Source organism: Sinohyriopsis cumingii, chromosome 11 (genome assembly GCF_028554795.1).
Source record: "Sinohyriopsis cumingii isolate HCF-2022 chromosome 11, ASM2855479v2, whole genome shotgun sequence".
NCBI classification, from domain to species: Eukaryota; Metazoa; Mollusca; class Bivalvia; order Unionida; family Unionidae; genus Sinohyriopsis; species Sinohyriopsis cumingii.
The window spans coordinates 39,743,932-39,762,734 of NC_142971.1; the positions used below are offsets into that span (position 1 = coordinate 39,743,932).

General features: G+C 37.6%; 1 protein-coding gene across 1 annotated transcript in view; it reads right to left on the minus strand.

Moving 5' to 3' along the window:
- Positions 1 to 5,783: 5,783 nt before the first annotated feature.
- Positions 5,784 to 18,803, minus strand: part of LOC149787970 (glutathione S-transferase Mu 3-like) — a 29,760-nt gene continuing 16,740 nt past the window's right edge. The window contains exons 2-7 of the mRNA XM_089974244.1: positions 13,659 to 13,734; positions 12,116 to 12,180; positions 11,720 to 11,801; positions 9,937 to 10,037; positions 9,091 to 9,186; positions 5,784 to 6,883 (exon numbers count right to left, since the gene is read on the minus strand). Of these exons, the coding sequence (XP_089830370.1) occupies positions 6,689 to 6,883; positions 9,091 to 9,186; positions 9,937 to 10,037; positions 11,720 to 11,801; positions 12,116 to 12,180; positions 13,659 to 13,734 (615 nt within the window). The 3' untranslated portion in view covers positions 5,784 to 6,688. The remainder of the gene's footprint in view (positions 6,884 to 9,090; positions 9,187 to 9,936; positions 10,038 to 11,719; positions 11,802 to 12,115; positions 12,181 to 13,658; positions 13,735 to 18,803) is intronic.

Consider the following 18,803-nt stretch of genomic DNA (forward strand, 5'->3'; position numbering starts at 1 on the left):
ATTATTTAGATGATAAATGTCAGTGAATTATCACATCTGTTGCTTGAAAACAAATGCTCGTCCACGCAGATATGGCGACCGTGTTACTAAGAAACTCCAGTTTGATTTAAAACGCCAACAAGTTGACAGTGTTTGGAACCTCCTGACAACGATCAGGTTAAACGCATAAAGAATGACTGAAATTACTTTTATGTGCACTTTTTTTCTCCTTCACGCCATTTCTTTTTAAAATCTGATGGGGGTTCAAATACACGCGAGGGTGTACGAATACGGTAAGTACCGGGAAGTAGTTGTCTGCAAAGACTAACAATAGCCTGCTAAAATTGAGGCGGTGTGTTTTGTTGTCTAGATTGACATAAAATACAGTATCGATACTATTTTTATTCAACGCGTTTATTTTCCTTTCTCATGACCACGCATCACATTGCTATTATAAGCATGTCTATTTCCTTTAATCAATAAGAGTTGTTTTCCTTTCAAATATAAAAAATCAAAACAAACAAACTGAGAAATATATTTCTTACACGGAAAAGAGACTGGTAAACTTTACAACACAGTCTGTGGGAAAGTGTGACCACAAAAAAGGTCTTGGGACACTCATCCGTATTGTACTAAGTGTTCCAAATGTACAAGAAATATCGTTGTACATTTTGTAAATCATGGCTTGCAGAAACCTGGAATCCTGCCGACTCCAGCCGAACTTGTCACCTTTAAAATAATTAAATCTCCATCTTCATCGCAATTTTGTGGCTTTTTTCTTACACCGCCCTCAAGGGTCTGGAGGAGATGAACCACTCATCTCGTAACGTGTCGATGCTACCCACTGAGGCTGATATCTACCGTTTATACCACTTCATGTACATGCGTCACACTGAGGAACAGATGCACCGCTACCATGATTTCAGAGGTAGCGAGTCGCACCATCCCCACTGGGGAATCAGCACAACATCGTATTCGGTGTTGATGATCCGTATCCTCTGATCATCACACTATGGCCTCAGCGAGAGGGATTCAGACCTTCTGCTACCTCATTATAAGCATCATTTGGAGTCTAACCAGCTGACTCAGACTAGACCAGGGGATCAGTACTCCCTCTCTGTTATGCCAATTAATAACTAAGGGACATGGGTCCATCCATCTCAGGATATTAATCTTGCATGTCCCCTTGCACTTTGGACCATGCCATACTAGCACATGCGATGTTACGGCTCGTGTCCCGCCATCACTTCGTCGGGCGGAAACAATTCGGAAGGCTAGAGGCGTCACTTCATCTAGGACAGACCAACATTTTCGTCTCCCCACTGCAAACGTTTGTCCTTCAGCTCCCACTCTTTGTGTGGAAGTATGGGGCTTAGCGCAGAGTGCTACTACGCACTCTCATCAACCTCTCAGCCTACACGTATCATCTGGACATGTCCACGATGACGCTGTCTTCATTCTTGAAGGCTCTAACGAGTTCATCGTGGAGGAAGCAGCAATGACGCCTCCTTTCATGCCTGCTCCCTCTTCTCTGTTGGCTGTGGACGAGGAGGTATGGTGAGAGTACTCAATTTCTATCTTAAGGCATCAACATGAATAAGAAAAAGTATGAAGCGTCTTTTTCTCCCTCTCGAGGCTTCCGTAGATATTTCAGCTGCCACTATCTCACTTTGGATTGTCAACACAATCAAAATAGCGTACCAGTCTCTTACATATCGAGGCCTTTCCTTTATGAAACTAAAAGCCTGTGAGGTTCAAGCCTTTGCTACCTCCTGTGCCTACATTAATCATCCTTCCATGGAGGACGTCATGAAGGTAGCATTTTAACGTACTACCTTGTCCTCAATTGATCTCCCCTCGTTAACATAGCAAAGTTCAGGCACTTCTTTTTTCTCTGGGTCATAACGTTGCGGCACGACATGTGGCCCCGAGAAACACCAACATTCTATACGATGGACCTTTCCAGCAACGATGAGTACATTCTGTTATTTTTATTAGTTTAACGGAGCATCAGCCAACCCTTCTTACTGACATGTTGAGCTTGGGGGCAAAACTAATTTTAATTATGCAATATTTACCACTACATATTGTCGAATGTCCTCCTCCGACCCGGCTCTGATGTCGTGCTATAATAGTTGTCTATGAAAAAATGAACTCTTTGCGTAGGTTTTGCGCATAACCAAACCAAGAACAAAGCGAGTTGCACGAGCGAATTGCGTCATACTGACAATTTTTCAGTCTAGATAAAGATGTATTCAAATCAAATGGACGGTGGGATTTTCGGCATGAAAAGGAAAGCTAGACAGTAGCTATGGGTAAGTATTGCATAGTTAAAATAATTAGATGTACCCCAAACAAAACTATACTTTGTAGAATAAAATGTCTGAAAGCCTCTCTCTCTCTCTCTCTCTCTCTCTCTCAACCATCGTCACAAACATCGGGCGAAATCCTTGAAATAACTAGCGTATAGATGTTTGCCCGTGTTATGCGACGAGGTCTCTTTCCTTTGAAAGATGGTAAGCTGTACAGACAAACCGAGTAACGGAAAGGAGTATCAGAGAGATGTTGATAATGATAATATGATAATAAAAATGATAATGACTTAGTTCAGCTGTAAAAAAATTAAATGTTTGAATTGTTTATTTTTGGTTCGTCATTTTAGTCTGGTCTATATTCCCCATTTGTTTCAGTACACTTGCCGGTAGAGCTATATAACACGAAAACTTTTGTACCACGTTACTTCTGAATATACCGCGATACACACCACGGTATACCGCGTTGTATTAGGCACCAACAATGTAATCCTTTGAAACATGGGCCTGATACTTTAAAAAAGAATCCGTCTGCCAATAGCTGTAAAAATATCTTGCTCGGATTAATTGCAAATTAACACCAAATTATATCCACTGACATCCCGTGAAAGACTCGTTGCTGCCATTAGAGGGCTAGTTGGGGTTTGAAAAAAGAAAGTATTTACACTCTAATCTACAATTTACAACCTATACTCTTGATTTATTAGGCACAGGAACATTAAGTAGGATGCCAACACCCGGGAAAAAATACTTACCAGAGAAAGTAAGTAAACATAAAACACACTCAACAAACAAGAGACATTTTCACGAAATTACGTAAAATTAAAACAGAAAAAACTGCTGAAAATCTAAGGATGGTTCGCAGTTTTGCAAAGGAATATATGTACTAAACACATCGACATAAGAAAGTAAACAAAATTCCGGAATCCGAAATTTTTCCAAAAGTTAAATTTGACCCCAATATCTTTAACACTATTTCATATTTCCTACACGTCGGCACACGTGACACGTGTCAAACATGCGATTAAAGGATTGTAAATATAATTTTACTTTGTAATATTAAAATTTAAATTCTGACAAATTCAACTGGTTTGAAAAAATAAAAATAAATATACTCATGACTTTGCTGGTCATGAAAAGTTAAAATGTACTGTTAATATCATTAAATTCGTTAACATAATTATTCGTGAATTTCGGTACAACCGTTACTGATGGAAACTACTGAAGTACAGATACGATGAAAAGTACCATTGTACGTACCGCCTAAAAATACCAAGGAAAACCAGTAGCACCGCGCACCTCTCCTCCTTTGTGACTAAATTTGCAGAAATCAGCTAAAAAATGACTTCCGTATATTACAAATAGCTGACAGTGAATGTCAATGATTTTGAAATATCCCTCCACAGCAGCCACTTCCTGCTGACTACTCGCAAAGGTCCTCCAGAACTAGGTGTCACATTTCCTAAGCTCCAGCTATAGAGTCATGTATGAGCTATAATCATCATGTCTCGGGAATATTATTATATACTGTGTTTCATCTCTAAAGATTGCCGCGGGGTTTGTGTTGAACTCTTACGCAAGGTTATCATGACCAGCCAGAGAGCGGAAACTTGAGTCAGCAAAGGCGACCGGTCGCGTCACTATAAAAAGACTTGTTGCAAACATACCTATATGTTAACGGTTTGTTCAAGGATCAAAAGAAAAATCCACGGGGTAAACGAGTAGTTTTCTTAACCGTCCACACGTTGACAGACAGCGAGAGGGAAATTGTTCGTTAAGCCTGATTGGATCGGTCCACCTCGATATGCAATCAAAACTTGAGATAGAGGGCCTGATTACAATGCAGACCCGAATGATACGTTCCGAGAAAGAGACGACTTGTAATCTGGCGGTAGATTCTAAGGAAAGAAAGCTTCTAAAAGATCAGTAAGTTATTTGCTCGCTTTTTGCAGAATATTACGGCATCATACTTGTGATTATTTGTAATATGTAGACTTAATTACTAGGATCGTTTAGTATGTATAATTACCTTTGTAGTTTTTCATTTACATGCATATTTGAGAAATGGGCTTGAGCCTTATGTAGAGAATCATTAGATGCGAGGTGGAATTATGTAGATAGTTAGCTTGTGGTCAGAATTATTTTTGTAATTCACTATTCATTTACTTCGTACTAAACAGTGCATTTATTAATGCGTTATGCAAGAATTTATACATGCTTGAATATATTCGTACTTTGTACGAGTTGTAAGGTAAAGAAATGCGGCTGATTATTGTGATATTGTTTACTATAACGGGGTTAGGAATATGTACTGATGTGAAGGAATTTATTGATGTATGTATAAGAAGTAATTGATACCATGCTGTATTATGACATTTGTTTTACCATACAAGAACATATGGGTATCTCGAGGTGAACGAATACATGACCAAAGAATATTAATAGCCATTATCTGATAATGAGCTGTGTGTAGTACGAGCAAAGATGCTAATGAAATGAGATTTTACCATCCTTGTGGTTTTCACAGGAAGCTTTTTAGGGGACAGAACTTTCGGTTTCATTGGGTCCCAGTCTTCAAGAGATGGAGACAGAACTGAGACTGTAGCTGAGTATGTCTAAGTCGACAGAACTGTAGACGTGGGGGAGAAATTGGAGGAGAAGGAGTCTAGAGAAAGTCGAGGAGGAGGAATTTGGATCAAGGTCGGGGAAGAAGAGAAGGAATTGGGAGAAATAAAAACTACAATAGATAAGAAGAGATACAAGGACAGGTGGAAATCAATCTCACAATGCTAATCAAGTGATGCAATAGGCTTATTAAAGGGTCGAGTGGAAGAAGTATAATTGGAAATTTGAGTCATTTGATTATTGAATTGTTATTAACTTGTTATTCATTGAATTTCAACTTTTTTACATTTAGCCATCTAACCGTATGCATTATTGACTTTGGGCTCAGCTTTTACATCTATTTTTCACTAAACGTAACTACCAACAAAATAGAGCCTAGGTGGGACTTCTATTACAGTTTTAATAAATATTGGGAGCACCCCCACTCCAACTATGGTTTCTCACACTAGGATCACTAAGGTTTCATGACCATCTTTAAAACTATAAAACCATTTCAGAATTGTAGGATATGTTCGACTTGCAACCCTAAATTTCATCAGGTCGGCCCCGATATCGTTCAGTGAGTACTCTTAACTGGTGAATGGATTTTACAGTATGCTCTTTGCACACTGTTCTCCCTAAATGTTTGAACCGGTCATTTACCCATTTTACATAACATGCACACATCTGCAGGTTTTCAGCGTGCTGTGTGTGTAGGTGAATATTATTTTATAGAAATTAATTTGCCAATCAATCTGCATTATATTTAGCATCAGGTTTAAGGGATAAAAAAGAAAAAAATTCAAATACCAGTCATGCTGGTTCAGTTCCAATTCTGTATGCATGTGTGTATGAAGGGAATGATGTTAAACCAAGACTGCAAGTATATATGGATTTAGTCTTTTATTCTGTATACAATTTTCACTGTGGCAAGGTATCAAGATTTTCAAGTTTTAACTTATAAAGAAAAGCAACTGCATTCCCCATCTTGTTTATTAGTACTTGCAAGTTGCTGCACAAACAAAAAAGCAAACTCAATACAATTTCATGCATAATTTATTGGAAGATTATAAAACTCTGCAAACAATAACCACTCTGTTCTATCAAAGATCAATGTAACATCTGGTTAATACAAATTCTCTTTTCAAAATATCTGTATACTTTCAAACTTTCAGCAATTCTGCAGACTTTTTAAGAAGTAATAATTCTCTTTTGGTGTATTTGAAGATGACCACCTCCAACAGGGAAAACGTCTGCTAATTTTGTATTTATTAGGAATATTTCTGTTTAAAATATTGAAAAAAATACTACACTTTATACAAAGTAGCAAACAAACATCTGGAATAAAAACTAGCCTTATAAGAAACAAAGGTCTCTGTAAATTCCCATGTCAACATAACATTTAGGTCAAACACAATGCTCAGGGAAATTACAGTGATATTCAAAACAAAAAGCAACAACTATTAAACAGCAGATTTTGATTTGTGCTATACATGTACATAGCGTCATCTCGTTCTCATTGGACGATTTTGAACATTCCTTATTACAATTTTTCAAAACCGTCTAATGTAGTAAAAGCAAAGCAATACATACAAAACATTCTTTTGCAGATTTTAGTGGATGGGGGTCCATTTATATGTGTATGCATCTACCTTACACGTTTTTAAGCATTCACTTGAAAAAGTTGACAAAGATGATTGTAATTTTCGCAAGTCTTAAACCCTTATGCACGAGTTCTTTTATTGGGATATTTCAAAATTTCCCCAGCACCACCACCAGTTGTGTCTTGGAAGTTACTTGAATTGAGCAAACTTGTTGTTGACTGGTCTTCGGATAAATTTATCAGAAGCCATGTAAGCTTTGATGTTAGGCTCAGCCTCGATCCTGTCCAAGAATGCCAAAAGCTTGGGGAAATCTGTTAGACAATCTTCTTTCATCAACCGATGCTGATCCAAAAGTTCATACAGCACAAAGTCTGGAGCTGTAATCTTAAAGAAAGAATTTGAAGTGATTACAAACCTTTTAATTAAATACACAGAAAAAATGTGTCCAAAAATGCACCTTTATTTTCATTCAAAATCTATAAAAAGGCTGGAAAATGTTCTTATTTGTTTAATGGCACGTTAACAAATCTAAAGTTGCATTGTGCTGTTGTAAATGGCCTGAAATGCCATACCCAGGGAGCCAGCAGGGCTTGAGCAGGATTTGAATCTGCACCATTCTCACTTCAAGTCCAACACACAAACCACTAAACAACTACTTCCTTGCCCTCATTTACAAAAAAATCTAATTATGGATTCTGAACAATTTTACTCAAGGTTTTAATGAGAAACAATTGTTACAAAAGAAGGGGGAGTAAAAGATGGAGTATATGAAATGTATAAAAACCTAAAATGAAGTAATGCATTGGATATTCATTACTAATATTGTCCATGCTTAAGTTTCACTGAAAAATAATCCCCCTTTTGATCCTTCACTACAAAGTCACTGAATGAATCCCCAATTGGCCCTTCAATACAATATTACAAAATCACTGAATGAATCCCCAATTGGCCCTTCAATACAGTATTACAAAATCACTAATGAATCCCCAATTGGCCCTTCAATACAATATTACAAAATCACTGAATGAATCCCCAAAGAATCCCTTTTGTTCTTTCAATGCAAAATCACCACCAAAAATATCATCGTTTTACAAGATTACAAGAATAAACAAAAGCTTCTGATATGCAAGTGTGGACGTTAGATGATTGGAGGAAATTGCCATTGTCTGGTGATAGAGAAATGGGATTTTCACTCAGACGTATGCAAGCTTTACAAAGTTTTCATGCATCAGAATCTAGCAGATTTGGATTTCCAAGTCGGTTGTTGCAATGTACTAATTTTGGTACAAGGACAGAATGAATGAAAACTTTGCAGCATCAAAAATGAGATACCAACAGTCATGCATTTCTCAGGATTAGTAGCATTTCTTCCAAAATGTTCAAGATTTTTCATGGTTCAAAATAATGCTTTTCAAGGTAAATGTATGATGTATTTTCAGATATAACGTCTTCATTGCAGTTATTTTCTGTCCTACTTCCTCTCAATAAAAATAGAACCTGATTGAACTTATTTCATATTAAAGACTATATTCAGTTTCTATTTTAAAATTTGAATCTCTGTTCACAGACATACCTCTTCATCAAAAATGATTTCATGTTGAAAACTTCTTGTTTTGCCATATTAGCCATTACGAGAGCTTTGGTGGGTTTTTTTTCCAGCTGCATGTGACTATAGAGAAATCATCGCATGCAAATCAATATCCTTCTGGCATAATTTTCATTTCACAAAGCTCTAAGTAAAGATCTCATAATCCAAACTTTATATTTTTCTTCGTCTACAGGCCAAAGTTGGAATTGGCAGCCATTTAGAAGATTGCAAATGATTCAAATTGAAAACGCAGCTACATCTGGGCTTCAAGCAACTGGAAGTTCAAAATGTACGAATGCAGAGTGGCCAGTTGTGGAAATTTCCGTTCCGGCACAAACATATCTAGTTTATTTTCCCTTTAAAAAAAATTAAATCTGTAAGATGAAAACTTATAATTTCTGTCAGTTTCAAGAAAACCAAGGCTTTACAAGGTACTCGGACAATATTTTTAATTTTCAAAGTGCTTTCAAGGCCTGGAGGGACACATTCATTTTTCAAGGCTTCTCAACGTCCCCCCCGGACCCTTAGTTCTGGTGTACAATATGCTTTCTTGCATTGGTGTTAACACCAGCTCTTAGTGTCACATGTTCTAAACTCGGTATTAACAGATGTCAGTTTTGCATCTTGGTTTACTCAATTTTACTAGTATCTTCATCACATTATGTGCATGCATCCTGTTTAACACTGCACCATCATATCAAAGATGGTCTCGGACATTCCTATGACAATATGTTTTTAATTCAGTTGACGTTTTTATAACTTATCTTCTTCTCTATGACTTCACAAAGCCCTTTACATGCGACTACATCTGAAGGGACATTATACAACTGCACTAAAACTAGGTAGCATTGACCTAGATGAATGTTGAATGTGTATATTAACCTTATTGCAAAGAAAACTTGAGAGAAAAGCATATTATCTCAGCCAGCATTGTTGTCTTCTTATATCTACATTTATTATTATGTATAACAGGATCAGGATTTATTTGTACACAAAGGTTTACCTCACTGCCAGTGAAAAATGGTTTGTCTCCAAGAAAAGCTTCAAATTCTTGCAACTTCTGCAGAAGTTCTTCAAAATAGCCATCCTTCAGTTTCTCCTGTAAAATTGGCCAAAGCATTTAAAAATGTTTTTGCAATGAAAATCAAATTCATACAAAGATACGCATTTACAATGATCCATGTATTGTGTCATTACATTGGTATACTTCTTTCATTCTTCAAATTTCGTATCTGCAAGTTATCGGTTCCTAGAACCTACTTCTTCTGTAAAACATACAATTGTTGCATATCCTATTATCCATCTTTCTTACATTCCTTTTTCTAGACCTAAATTACATGCCATATTAACTGAAAGACTGCCCATGCACAAGAAAATGAGCAAAGCATTAGACCCAATCACTGACAAATCTCTAAAAATCTCTAACTGATCATTTAAGTTTGTACCAAAACAAACCAATTTCGGTTTACAAGTAAATGACACAATCACACCTGAACACACACACATACACACAATGCTAGTGCTAAATTATATGCAAGTGTATTATTTTTAATTCATTTTTGTAATATAAATGTCAGTTCTTGACATGACATATTAGTAAGAAAAAGTATAAAATGTGCCAACTTTGCATCACAACCAGTCACATTAACACTAAATCTTGAGCTGTTAAATGCAAGTACCAATAGCCATCAAGACTAGACCAGTTCTCAAGCAGGTAGTTGTGGGTTCAAGTCACATGGTATTGTTGTTGTTTTTTGGCTGGCATTTTTTCAGACATTAGCAAATAAGAGTTCCAAGATTCACAAGAATCAGAAGAAAAACAAAAGTATGCAGGAAAAATATTACTTACATAGTCATCACTGTAGACTAAATTGACGAGTGAATTCCTAAAATCCATCGCCTGGTCCAACAGGACATCAACGGCCACCTTTTCTTGTTCAGTCTTTCCTACTATACAGAAAACAGTAAACTGTGCATACAGCTATGTAAATCTCAAGCCTGGGATGAGCTATATGATACAATTCTTAAACTCAAGCCAGACATGAGCTATCTGGTACAAGTCTAAACCTCAAGCCAGGGATGATCTATCTGACACAAGTCTAAACCTCAAGCCAGGGATGATCTATCTGACACAAGTCTAAACCTCAAGCTAGGGATGAGCTATCTGACACAAGTCTAAACCTCAAGCTAGGGATGAGCTATCTGACACAAGTCTAAACCTCAAGCTAGGGATGAGCTATCTGACACAAGTCTAAACCTCAAGCTAGGGATGAGCTATCTGACACAAGTCTAAACCTCAAGCCAGGGATGATCTATCTGACACAAGTCTAAACTTCAAGCCAGGGATGAGCTATCTGATACAAGTCTAAACCTCAAGCTAGGGATGAGCTATCTGACACAAGTCTAAACCTCAAGCCAGGGATGAACTATCTGATACAAGTCTAAACCTCAAGCCAGGGATGAGCTATCTGATACAAGTCTAAACCTCAAGCCAGGGATGAGCTATCTATTACAAGTATAAACCTCAAGACAGGGCTGCTATCTGAAAGTCTAAACCTCATTCCAGGGAGAAAGCTATCTTATACAAGTCAAACCATCAAGCCAGGGAGGAACTATCTCAAAGTAGACCTCAAGTCAGGGATGAGCCATCTCATCCAATTTTAAATCTCATGCCAGGGAGGAGCTAGAGATCTGACAGTATAAACCTCAAGTCTAGGATCAGGTATTTGATATAGATCTAAACCTAATGCCACAGATAAGCTAGCTGATAGAAGTGTAAACTGCAAGCTAGGGATGAGCTAGCTGATACAAGTCTAAACTGCAAGCCAGGGATGAGCTAGCTGATACAAGTCTAAACCTCAAGCCACTGGATGAGCTAGCTGATACAAGTCTAAACCTCAAGCCAGGGATGAGCTATCTATTACAAGTCTAAACCTCAAGCCAGGGATGAGCTATCTATTACAAGTATAAACTGCAAGCCAGGGATGAACTAGCTGATTCAAGTCTAAACTGCAAGCCAGGGATGAACTTAGGTATCTGATAGCTCTAAAATTCTAGCCTCAGAGGAGCTATCTGACCCTGACAAGTTTTACATTTTATAATTAGGATCAATGCGCATTTCCAATACAGGAACACTAAAAAAAATAACCAGATTGCAAGTAAAGATCCTTCAAAATTTGAGATTATAACTGAAAGTTTGCAACTATTCATCCATTCATTCTTCCGCTTTTGCAAATAAAATTGGAACTATGCCAAGAAAATGTTTCTTGTTGGATACTCATTTTTTTTTTCATGCTAAAAACAAAAATCAAAATGGCTAAGAAGAAAAATACTGACAAACTATTATCTTAAAACATATTGGTAAATGCTTACTGTTCTCAGCTGACTTCTGATATCCACCGATTTCAATTAATTTGTTAATATTTATAGGCATGATAATTTTGTTGTTGTTGTTTTAGGGTTTAACGCCATTTTTCAGCACAAGATTGGCTATACATGGTGGCCATTATCACTGGTGAAGGAAGAACCCTGGAAAACCCAGGGAAGAACCACCGACCCACGAGAAGTATAGGCATGATAAAATATCCACTAATTTTAATTACTTTGTCACTAAGCATGATAAAAGTACTTACATAGATCATGTTTGCGTGCAATGTATCGTATGATTGCATTGCTCTGTGTGATTTTTATGTCTCCATCTATATAGTACGGCAGCTGAAAGTTGAAGAGATTTTTGTAAAAACTCTAGAAAACGCCTATAATTTTACATTAGTAGAATACTATCCCTCTATGTATATGGAAAGAAGAATTTCCAATACCCTACTGCTGAACTAATTTTAATTTTAAAGATAAGCCACACTCTGGGTGTACATATAAAATCTTCTCTTTTCCTTCTCAACTACAACTCTGCCCTTTGTACAAGCAAACAGATCCGTCCTAGAGTGTCTATACTTTACACCTCCCAAGCCTCATCCCCACCGTACCTCAATCGTACAATTCACCACAGTGTCCATAATAAAATTACTTACATTTGGGAAAGGCAGTCCAAAAGTATGTCTGACACCTCTCCATTGTTCTTTGCTGTAATCTGGGGCTACAAAGGACAATATGTGCATTAGATTCTGAGATTGCTATCGATTTCAATATTAGGAAGCATTCATATTCTTACATACAGCATGCTTCTGAGTGAGTATGCCAACCGACACCTTAAAGAACAAAACTGGTCTTTTGTGAGAAATAGAATTACAAATGAATTCACTTGGTGAGAAAAAGAATTATAAATTAATTTCACTTGGCAATTGAACTAAATTTTCACAAGCTTTGACTGATAGAATCGATAAGGATAAACGATAAGGATACAATCATACAAATACAAAGCTGTTGCAAATGTAATATCTGATATTTGACAAGAAATGTAATGTTTAATATGAAAGAAAGGCAACTTTAGATCTTAAGGAATAAAATGTGATCGTGCATAAACGTTGAAATAATCGTTTACAACTGAATATACCTAAATGCATCTTAGCTAGCCACGGCCAAGATATGTTAACCCTATGTACATCTTGGCAGATCGTTCCAATGTTTTAGTGCTTTGTCCAAGCGACATTTATTGAATGTCATGATTCGCCTCCCTTAGTATGTAATGCTAAATAACCATTAGTGTGCAGCAGCGGTGGAACATCGGCAGAATGGTGGAGGCAATTGACTTTAAAATGATTCTTTGTAAGTTTAACATCGAAAGTATTACTACGTACCATAGTTAAGCCATTACAGTGCATTTTAATAAATAGTGTTTGAGAAACAAATACTGGCAGAGAACAAATGCCTAAGAGTCCATTCAAGTTGACTTTGACTACTTAATTTTGATTGGATGCGGTGGTTTGCCGCCGCAGCCAATAAAATTAACAGACCCGAAGCAGAGAAATATCTGCTCAATCCGCTAAGGTGCAGATATGGTTAACGTATCAGAACCTTGGCTAGAGGACATATCCCTACTTGATACACCAGTATTTTAAACTACAAAACTGCTTTTTCGGCATTATTTGTTTACAAAAACTATTGCTCAAATAATAAACATGACATGCATGAACGTCAGCTATACAATCTATTCACTAAATGAATTTACAATGCTAGGTTTTGGCAGGACTAGACTACGTCTTTTATAAGCTACTAAAACAAATAATACGATAGATCACATTCATGGGAAACTGCAATGATGTCCCAGATGGGCCGCACGCACCTAAACGATGATCTCCGTACCTGCTAGGAGAACCTCTCCTGCAAAGTTTGAACTGCATTTTTGTGCCAACATCAATGGAAAAATTTTCGTACAGCCTATTTCATAGAATAGACCGACTCTAATCATGGTTCTTTCAGAGGTCATTATAATATTGCTAAATAATTCAATTAAAATTTGTAATATTCGTTTTTTAACTGCAATTCAGATCTTCCATTTAAAACAGGAAATTCGATGGTGATGGTCCTAGTGTACATTCTACATGAAATTTTTCCATTTATTTCTCACTGGTTTTTACACTGGTTTTTATTTTTACAAATTCACAATACACATACCATCTCCTACTTCGTACAAGACGTCATCGTAATTTTCCCCGACATAATGCAGCAGCAGACGGATTGGCTGGGCAAGCTGCAGAAGAAATGTAATATAATGTCTCAAGTCTGAGGAATTCCAGATGTATTGCTGCATTACCTTAATCGCGCGATAGCTTTTGTGTTTTGTCTCGAAATATTTTCTAGTACCCCCTGCCCCCAAACCCAGTGACAATTTTGAGTGCCTAGTTTTGTTTTCTACCTACCTATTTACATATTCGATCTGAGAAGCCCAATCTTCCCGGTTACAGTGTGTAACAGTGTCCTGTTTATTCACTTGTTTTCATACTTTCTCGGAAGCAGAATCTTTTTTTCCGCTACATGCACAGCAGTTGTTACATTTATATGCTTTTCTGCAAGAACTACACAATACTTGTGCTGCAGGAAAATAGGTCACTGCGATTAATGTGTCACTAAGTTTGCTCAGTTTTCTATACATATACATGTCCATTCTTGTGATCGTATTGAACACTAGACCAGCAAACGGGTCTCCGCGGTTGTTTTTTTTTCTTTCTTTAACTGACAGCTGCCAGGAAAAAAAGGGGAGACCTGCTTGTTGGTCTAACTGAACACTTACGGTATCCGGTACAAAAAACTGCACATCACTGAGCGGAAGACGAGAGTGACACTAAAAGATCATTTTCGGTTATAAGAAATATGTAATGAAGTTGGTCCCGATGATGAGTTCTGTTTTTGTACAAAAAAACCATCACCGAGTTTATATTATACATATCGACTGCAATCCACACCCAACCTAAAACCAAACATTTGAGTGACCAAGTTCTAGAGGTAAGGATTGATGTATGTGTGCCATATACGTGCATTTGATTTTTCATAGTGGGCATGTGATTTTGTTTCACATGGTTCTCAATATTCACAAAACTGTATGACCCTACAGCTATGGCCCTAGTAGTTGGGATAGACATCGGGTCAATGTCAGTAGGTAAGTGGGGCACCCTAGTTGTTGTATAGTAATGGAACATGTGAGGTGATGTCACGGTACTGAAGATTGGTAAAAATGCAGCAAGGGGCTGACCTGAATACGCACTACTCTAGGGAAAGACAAATACAGGAGAGATATAGACATATACATATATAATACATACAACATACATAAATACACAGATTGATGAACATCAATCTATCATATGCTAACTATAAAATTGACTAAAAAGTTTTTTTAAGGCAAGAAAGCAAATCGTTTTGAGGCATATGAGTGATCCTGAAAAGGGCCTTTGTTTTTCTTCTTCTTGTTTTTCTAATTCTCTCTTCCTCCACCAGCTTCTTATTTTCTGCTCTACACTTTGTCTTCTCGTTCTTTTCCTATTTCTGCTTTCCCTTTTCCGAGACACATACATGGCTCCAACCGTTGTTCCAATTGACCTGAGTAGTTGGAAGCGCAGAAGGGGGATGAGTGGCCTCATTATCCCAGTTTTCACTTTGTGGAATAGTGAAGACTGCGGTAGTGGTACTGGTTGTAGTGATTGTTATTGCTGTGGCTGTAGCTGACGTCGTACTGGTTGTAGAGGCGTCGTCATTTCAGGCTTGACCTCACACAGCATGAGATGAGGTAGGATTCTCTCTTTATTCTATTCCTTCTTTAGCCTCTCCTCCTCCTCTTCCTCTTCAACTCTTTCACTTTCTTGGATTGTCTCCATGGCCAGCTCATCCAGGAGGTGCCTGGCATACTTCAGGTGCATTTGGAATTCAAGCAATTTTGCAATTTTGTTACTCATTCTTTGTAGTTTACAAATCAACGACAGGTAGCCAGACTGACAAACGCTTTCGATTTATGCGTGAAGCGCGGAGGTGAAGGAAAACATACCCTGTTACCAAAACTTACAAGACCCATATCATTACCAAAACAAATATGGAATGTGCAGATCTAAAAGAAACACTCACTTTTTTATTACAATCACGAAATACAAACAAAAAGACACTGAATATATTTTGACAGCTACGGAAACGAAGTGCTTATAGACACAAGTATATATTGTTAGACATAAAACAAAACAAAAACGAAGTGCTTATAGACAAACTTCTATTTTTTAAAGCAAATGAATTGGTATGTATTTTCTAGAGTATTGGGGTAGACTTGGAAAGGGTTGTTTTTGTGGATGGGGAGTTATGGCAATCTTTTATCGTCTAAGATTGCGTCCCCGTCTGGCAGCAGGCTTTCCCACAAGATAGGTTCTGCTTCTTCGGAAAGAGAAGGAGAATTCTTTTATGTCCACACGATAGTCAACAAAGCCTCTGTCTTGTTCTTGCTATTGCTGCTGCTGCTGTTCTCTCTGCTCTCTTTGCTTCTGAAGTCTGTACTTCTCCGTCCATTCTTCTTTCTCTTTCTTGAATTCATCTCTGAAGAGCTCTTTTATCAGGTCTTCAGTCACTTTCAACATTCTGAAATTCTCTATCTCTTCTGGTTTGGGTATCAGGCTTTTCCTGACACGATGTGCATTCACATAAACTTCATTCAGTTTGGCTAGTCTTGAACACATCTTCATAGGAGGAGGAGTCAACAATGCATGGTCAGACTGTACTTACTTACTTACTTATTTTGGATTAAAGTGGTTTTCGCACAGTCGTGCATGTACCACTTTTTTTATGCCTGCACAGCAGGCTGTTTAATTACTCATAGGGAAAGGAATTCGAAAAACTTCACCCAGGCTTTGATGTGCTTAAGGAGCACTGTTTAATTGAAGCCGTCGGGCAGTGGGAATAAGATTAGTCCCTAACTGCCTGAATGTAGGACTTTGAAGAGAGTGTGAATAGCCCCAACACACACTCAACTTTTCAGTCCGCATCTATTAAATTGCCTAAGGTGTGTACGAGTGGGAATAGACCTCTCATGCACTCATATTTATGAAGGCAGCGCAAAGGGCATGTACTGCACGCTGATAGAGATATATTTTGATGTTTGCCGTGGCAAGGGACGAGAGGGCAGGAAGGCCAGGTCCAAGGTCACAGGTCAGTGCTTCTAGACTCCATGGTATTTTATTCTAAATTTGCCGTCTTACACAATCTGGAAAAATCTCTGTGCTGTTTTTGTTTGAGAGTTAAGACGAAGAGAGGTACCTATGGTGACAGTTTTATTGAGATGATTGCCTCCGTGTGCAGCTAGTCCTGATGGTCTTTGGATTTTTAGACCACCTTTACTGTTCGATTAAATTTGTGGTCATATTATCTGATGTTATCTATTTTGATTGCAGGCTTGTGCAGCCGGTCCGGATGGTCTTTGGTGTTTAGACCACCCTATACGTGAAAATGTAGGGCCTTACTCTCATAGTGGTGGAAATTGGAGAGCCACTTTGTGTGGCGGGGCCTGATGGTGTTGGACCACCTTATATGATCTAGTTTTCGGGTCTTACTCAATGTTTCTAGGGGTTCGAGTGACCTTTGCTTAGAGTGTTACCGAATCCAAGTTACTGAGTTATTGGTGCACATGCTGTTGGTGGTTGTTAGAGAAGAAGGGGTTGTTCAAAGTAAAGCAATGAATAGAAAATGATAAATAGGTGTAATTAAAATATAAAAGAATTGTTTTGGTGTGGAAAAAAAAATTCTCTCCTTTTTCTTCTTTAAAAAAGGAAGTAAAAATCTTTTTTTTTTCTTCTCCCCCACTTATGTTCCTAGTTGCGTTATTTATCAGGTGTTATTTTATGTCAGGTTCAATTAGTTTTGGTGTTATTTTGTTTTCAGGCTAAGTCTGTTTGATTAAGGCAGATACCTTTGCCGAATACTCAGGTCGCTAAGACATGTCAAAGACATCTGATCTTATTTATTCCCTAATTTTAAGTTTCCTAGCCTGTCTACTAGTTATGGCAAGTTTGGACACATTTGGTTTTATTTTTCTACCTTGTGGATATATTTTTTGTATGATTTTATTTTCAGGTTAAATTAATTTTGATTAGACACTTCTTTGCCGAATACTCTAATCGCTCAGACTTGTCAAAAACATCTGATCTTATTGTTCCTTACATTTAGTTTGTTAGCCTGTCCCCTAGTTGTAATTAATTGAATGGTATTTATTTATTGTTTAGCGGGTCATACATCCAGATAGCACAGGGTGCTGTAGCAGGTGATAGGTGCAGGTGCAGCATCAGCCCGCGCTTGGTGGTACACACCCCTACTTGGAATGTAAACCGAATGCTACCCTCGCACCTAATTCCCCACCCGAATACACCAAGAGGGGCGTCCAGTTGTGAGATAGCCAACTGTACTACCGATGGTACAATGATGGTATTTTGTCTTTATTTCTTATTTTGTAACCCAGATTCGTATATAAAGTTAGTTATGTTTATATATGTATGGTTAAGGTTGGGATTATTATTCATTAGAATCTCTAGATATGGTACCGGGCATCCAACCTTTTTTGCTCAATTTTTAGTTTGGTTCTTTCTTTCTTTAGTTTTTGGCAGGTAGTGAAAATGTATTAGATCTTCTGGTAACCGGCAGTGGTAGCAATTTGGGTTGTGGGGTTGAGGTCCTATGTACTGCACAAAGTTGCTGGCCAATTTAGTTTTTCCTGTGTAATTTCTGTTTATGATCCTTTTATCGTTATTGTTAACATCTGGTAGTTTCCTATATCTGTTGACGTTTTTCATGATGGAGTGTAGTTTTCTGTCTGTAGTATTTCAGTTCCAGTTTTCTTGCCATATCCTATTGGTATAATTTTTGGTTATACTTATTAATTCACTGACTCTGTATTGAAGGTTAGTATAAGTTGGGTCATTTAGTTTTTGCTTCGCTACTTGTCAGCTAATAAGTTTCCTTTAATGTCAATGTGGGATGGTATCCACATGAAGTCAACCTTTTGATGGTTATTAACTATTTCATTAATTGATATAAGTTTGTTTAAGGAAATGTTCTCTCGAGTCCGTGTTATTGTTGAGGATAGGCGAAATGACGCTTAGCGAGTCACTTAATATTACTGCTTGTTTGATATTATTTTCTTTATTCCATCTTAGGGCTTCCATGATGGCCCAGAATTCAGTTGTGTATATGGAGCATTGATCCGGTAGTCTATTTCCCATTTTAATGTTCGACTTAGAGATTACTACTGCTGCTGATGTTCTGGAGGTTTCTGCTATTTTGGACCCATCAGTGTCA